General features: G+C 34.9%; 1 protein-coding gene across 1 annotated transcript; it reads right to left on the bottom strand.

Annotated features, from left to right (window-relative positions):
- LOC106091449 (protein I'm not dead yet-like) lies at window positions 1-6,057 on the bottom strand. The gene is made up of 11 exons (XM_013257970.2): window positions 5,971-6,057; window positions 5,778-5,892; window positions 5,239-5,355; window positions 5,031-5,179; window positions 3,784-3,948; window positions 3,564-3,689; window positions 2,886-3,191; window positions 879-973; window positions 427-701; window positions 228-365; window positions 1-167 (listed from the first exon to the last, which is right to left on the bottom strand). Exons 1-11 carry the CDS (start codon window positions 5,976-5,978, stop codon window positions 66-68), a joined length of 1,596 nt encoding a protein of 531 aa, XP_013113424.2. The 5' UTR covers window positions 5,979-6,057; the 3' UTR covers window positions 1-65.
- Between the last annotated feature and the right edge of the window lie 221 nt (window positions 6,058-6,278).

Here is a 6,278-nt window from a genome sequence, read left to right as displayed (position 1 = left end):
AAAATTTAAGAAATTTATATTTTGCCGAAATATTCATTACATTTTTATATCTGTTTTAATTAATTTTACAACTTTGTTTCAAACAGGTTAGTCATCACATTTCCCAAGAACATGAAAGAGAATATCAAAACGAAGCCAACAATAGTAGGGCCAATACCGGCGAGCATCTAAAGATAATAATAAGATTTTCCTTAAAAAAAAAACCACCGTGTTATTTTTAAACTCACTATATCCCTGGATCTGAGATTACCCCAACCACTGCTGAAGCAATTTGAAATACTGCTAACTGGCAGCAAAAACGACAAGCTGCAGGCCAAGGTAATGGGTATGGTAAAAAGAGAAGAGTCAGTGTTGTTTAAAGAAGACTGCAAGAGAAATTTTTGAATTTTAACTGAACTGTCAAAACCAGAAACTAATTTTTCTTACTGCTTTGATACCCAGCGATATCATGGATTTGGTTATCAAATGGTTGGCTCCCATGGTGCTTAAAAGTAAGCCAACTCCCATAAATCCAAGTTGCTTCTCCACCAGACTCTTCGATTCGACCAAATGCTCTGCTAAATATTTGTAAACCTTTGCTTTGTTAATGCCAACTCCAAAGGCTAGTCCACTGCCATACACTAGGAAATGACCCCAAGGCATTTGTTTGGGAATTGTGGACCAAGGTAGGATGCTGGGTGAGGTTTTGTAAACAGGAGGTTCTTGAAAATTAAGAAAATTTTGATTATTTTTTATTATTAAGAATCGAGCTCATTTATTGCCTGTCCCACTATCTTTGTGTCACTGCAAATATGCGCTTTCCTCTGACTCACTCATTTGAATGAAACAGATTTAGTGCGACAGTCCATTTTTTTTATTTAACAACTAGGCTTACTTACTCTGGCATATAAAATAATTCAAGAAAGAAAAATCAACAGGGCAAACAAATGCTATGAGACAAATTAACATTAAAAATGTCGAATATTTTATATATCTGTAAAGAGAAAAGTTTCAGAAATAGATAAAAAAAAATTTTAGCAACTAGTCCCACAAGTACAGTGTCACTCACATCAGTGACATGATCACCTATATCATCAGGTAATTTCATAAATGGAAAACAGATGTTTGAGCCAACAAAACTGGTTTGAATGATCAGTTTTAACTGAATTTTTTCTTAACTATCCGAAACGGGCCCGCTTTGCTGCCCCTTCTTTAACTTTCTAATATCTTTTTAGGGTGAGGACACTTGGCCCTAATGCGGATATCGAATTCGTGCTATTTTAGCTTCTGACGCTGAACGCGTTCGAATCCTGCCGAGAACATCGGACATGGCGGTGTTTATCTCTTCTTAATGTTGGCGACATTTGCGAGGTACAATGCCATGCATGGTCATTGTACATGGTGTCGCGCTGCTTAAAAAAGGTCCCTTATCATTGAGTTTAAACTTGAATCGGAAAGCACTCATTGATGTGTGAGAATATGCCCTTTCACGGTTCCTAGTAGAAATGTTCTCATTAGGGGAGGGATGTCACCTCACCAAATATGGATCCACTTCCAAATCCCTTTTATTTGAGCCCCATATTGCCATGGCGGTAAATATGAACTGTTTGGAGGTTGTTTTGGGGTTGGGGCGGCCACCGTCACCTTGCACTGAAATTAGATATCATATTCGTTCTTTATTCCCAACGGAAATGAAGTTCAGTTTAGGGGGTGCTTTTGGGCGTACCCCAAAACACTTGGCTCAAATTCGTTTTCTACTCTCAAATACCTTTCATTTGAGTCCCACATTGTCATAATGGGTCAAATAACCCATTTGACGTATCTTTAGGAGGAAAAGCGCCACCTAGACTTGACTCGCTGGTTACTTGGACCCAAAATTTAATACCATATTCGTTTTCTGTCCGAGTCCCATATATCCGTGATTGGCTAATGTGGCCATTTCGGGCGTTTTTGTGGGGGGTGGGGTGAACACCAATACTTTACATGAATTTGTATATCAGATTCGTTATCTACTCCCGCATTCTTTTCATTTGATACCCATATTGTCCTTATCGGTCCACTTTTGATTTTGAGTGGTGTTTCTGGGGTGACGGTGGAGGGTCAGCCCCCTTCCTTATCAATATTTTATGAAGCCTGTTCCTACTTCCTGACCATATTCGTAATCTACTCTCGAATACCTTTTATTTGAGTCGCATATTGTCAAATAACCCCTTTTTTAAGGGCTTTTGGGGCTGGTGCCCCCTAGGCCCATGGATCCAACTTTTATTAGGAAATTTGTACACTACTCTTGAATACCTTTCATTTGAATCCCATATTGTCCCGATCGGTCCAATTTTATTTTTGGGTAGTACTTTTGGGGTAAGGGGAAGGGTCGCCCCCTCCCGATATCAAAAAATTATATAGGTTATGTTTCCTTCCAGAACAGCCTACACAATCTGTGAAAATGTCAAGGTAATCGGTTCAGGCGTTTTTGAGTCTATACGGAACAAACAAACCGACAAACAAATAAACCGACAAACAAACAAATCGACAAACAAACCGACAAACAAACAAAAATTGAATTTTATATATAAGATTTAGCTTTTACTCTATAGAGGGCGGCATGCGCCTCAAACGAAATTTTCGTTGCCATAAGAATGCATTAACGTGTCGTAAGCGACATTTTCGGTTTTTTTAATGTTACAGAGTGACGTTGAGAGCATTGGATTTTTTTTTGGCAAGAAATTTTGCTTTGATAATTTTTTGCGTCACGTAATGGTATACCATTTCCACAAAATAACGCTTATTTTGATAAATGCGCACTTTATGCATGCTACAGAAAATTTCGCTTAAAGTTCTTACTGGGCCCTAGGTTGTGCAATTTTTCTATTGTGGAAGTGTGCACATCCCTTTAAATATTTACTCACAAATGCTTGTTTTCCTTTCCCAATTGATCCAAAATCTTCACAATAATCAATAAAATCACAAAGGCCACCATCAAGCATAGGGTGACGACTACATATGCCGATTTCTCCTGCTTGTTATCATTTAAAATAACATCTAGCGATGCAACAGATGCTTCGTCATCATAGGTTATCCTGCGTTCACTTTTTGACCACATCAAATCCAAAAATATGATTTCTAGGTAAACTATGGTGAATATTAGCAAGCAAATGGTCACAGGTAAAGCTGTGATAATGTATTTTAGAAATAAATTTGCTTCGGCATTGGTACTGTGGAAGAAAATTTGAAAATTGGTGAAAATATTGTTAAGAAATAAATTATTTGAAAAATTGCAATAAAAAATAAAGAGTTTGGACATTTTTTATTATATAAAAGAAAAATTAACAAGCGAACGAAAGCCAATTATTTTTACACAGAATAAACTAAGCTGGTATTTCATATAAAATCATTTAAAAGTAACGGTAATGTCAGCGTAGTCAATCGTAAATATGTATAAAATAAATGTACTGTGCTACCCAGTGCTAGTTGACTTAAGTTAAAAAACATAGCATACTTTAAGGATGTAAGAAAATATATACTTCTAGGGTACAAAATTTGATGTGCTGCAGAAATGTGCATGAAAGCTATCAAGTGCAACTTACTCATTATAAACATTTTGAAATTCATATCCTGATTCCGAAGACCAAAAAGTTGTCATGCCCCCAATATTTGCCGCATATCCAATGCCAATGTAAAAAGCATTGGCAACTTTCGAGGGATAAGGGGTTCTGAAAATGGAAATTGAAATATATATGTATGTATATAAAATAAATAGTTGTCACCTTTTCGTAAAATACTAATAGCAACAGAATTGCAACTCACTCATCATCTTTTAATAGAATCGAATTATCAATTGGCTTGCAAACGTTTATTTCATCTAAAATTTGAAGTATAGCCTTAGCTAGGGGTATCATCAGGGAGCAGGCGCAAGCGTCCGGTATAAAAATTGACAAAAGGAATGTTAGAATCATTAATGTTGGAAGGATCCTACAATAAAATTTAAAAATAAATATTTTGGTGAATATTTTTGGCGTCAGTTGTATAAAGAGTCTGACATTAAAAAACTATTCTTTTTCGTAGACTTCTACATTGTAGACTTTTACATTGTAGACTTTTCCATTGTAGACTTTTATCATGTAGACTTTTAAATTGTAGACTTTGACATTGCAGACTTTTACATTGTAGACTTCTACATTGTAGACCTTTCTATTGTAGACTTTTGCATTGTAGACTTTTACCTTGTATACTTTAGCATTGTAGGCTTTTACCTTGTAGACTTTTCCATTGTAGTCTTTTACATTGTAGACTTTAACATTGTAGACTTTAACATTGTAGACTTTTTAACATTGTAGACTTTTACGTTGTAGACTTTTACATTGTACGCTTTCGCATTGTAGACTTTTACTTTTACATTGTGGACTTTTACATTGTAGACTTAACCATTGCAGACTTTTACATTGTGGACTTTTACATTTTAAAGTTTGTACAATGTAGACGTTACCATTGCAAACTTTTACATTGTAGACATTTACTTTTCAGACTTTATATTGTAGTCTTTTACATTGCAGACTTTGACATTGTAGACTTTTACATTATAAAGTTTTACATTGTAGAATACTACATTATAGACTTTTACATTGTAGAATTCTACATTGTAGACTTCTACATTGTAGATTTCTACATTGTAGACTTCTACGTTGTTGATTTCTACATTGTAAACTTCTACATTGAAGAATTCTACATTCTAGTCCTCTGAATTGTAGACTTCTACATTCTAGTCTTCTAAATTGTAGAATTCTACATTGTAGATTTCTACATTGTAGACTTCTACGTTGTAGATTTCTACATTGTAAACTTCTACATTGTAGACTACTACATTCTAGTCTTCTAAATTGTAGACTTCTACATTGTAGACTTCTGCATTGTAGACATTTATATACTAGATTTCTTCATTGTAAGCTTTTTCAAACATTTATAGTTTTATATGAGCTCGTCGAAATTTGGCAAATATGGAGTTTAGTTCCTCTACCCCCAGTCGGCTTTATTGAAATTTAAGGTTTTGAACTTACCTTGTGGGATTTACACCAAATTTCTTGAGAAATCTTAAAGCTATGTAGCGATCTAATTTGTTGTGGACGATTGATATTGCTAGATAATTTGATAGTATAAAAACCATTTGGCTGTCTTGGGCATAGGACATGCATACTTCCATCGAAGACTAATAAAAAACAGTTTCCATGTAAAAGTTCTTCCGATGAGTGTGGAATGAAAGCTTACCATTATGCCAAATAATGGATACCATATGATGGGCAATACCGCTGTTACACCTTGGGGCAAAACATCAACAGCATACCATAAGAAGGCAAGCAGTAGAATATATAAGGCACGATTTTCCTAAAAAAAATTTTTGTATTGAAGATATTTTTAATGTTACAGGAACTAATTTTCTATATTGCAGGCAGAAGTATAACTATAACGAAAATTTCGGGAATTTAGATTTTGCTTATCACACAACTGTTTGGGTTTAAGACTAGTTTTAAGCGTACTTATTGAGTACGGTGGCTTGAATTAAGATTTTTTATCACAACGTGGAGCGGTTTTTAATCACAAATCCGCTCCACTCTGCCTTACGCTCCTGCCCTGCTCCGTTCTGGTGCACTTCGAATCCCTGATAAGAACCTTAAAGTACACGTATGCTTTTGGGATTTCCATAACGTACACAATATCCACCATAGTTGATCATTAATAATGTTTATCACGGTGGAAAACCATCCAAGTGGTATAGTTCTATAAAACATTTTGAATCTGTTTCTTACCATCAATGGCTGCATAAATAACAATGGCAATAATACCAAAGGCGATAGAAGGTAAAAGAAGCCATTCCAATGAATACGAAAACAATTTCGAAGGCGCTGTACGAAATTCAGATCTCTAAAATTGAACAAAAAGACAATTTTCATGTAACGTAAAGATTTGTAGAAAGTGATTTAATTTTTTTCTGTTTCTTACTCTTCCATATTAAATTATCTTTGAGTATCCAATATCAGAAATAAATAATTTCTTTGAAGATGGATTTCTATTTTTTAGACATTCCATGCATTGGTATAGATGCAAATGACAATTTAAACCAATTGAGTTGTTCTAAGTACAGTACCCACCACCGAAGGATGGGGGTATATTCATTTTGTCATTCCATTTGCAACACACATTCCATTTGCAAAGTATATATATTCTTGATCAGCGTAAAAATCTAAGACGATCTAACCATGCCTGTCCGTCTATCTGTTGAAATAACTCTACAGTCTTTAAAAATAGAG

The sequence above is a fragment of the Stomoxys calcitrans genome, chromosome 3 (assembly GCF_963082655.1).
Source record: "Stomoxys calcitrans chromosome 3, idStoCalc2.1, whole genome shotgun sequence".
Taxonomy (NCBI): domain Eukaryota; kingdom Metazoa; phylum Arthropoda; class Insecta; order Diptera; family Muscidae; genus Stomoxys; species Stomoxys calcitrans.
Note: the sequence above shows the minus strand (reverse complement) of the source record. Positions and strands in the feature narration are given on the sequence as shown.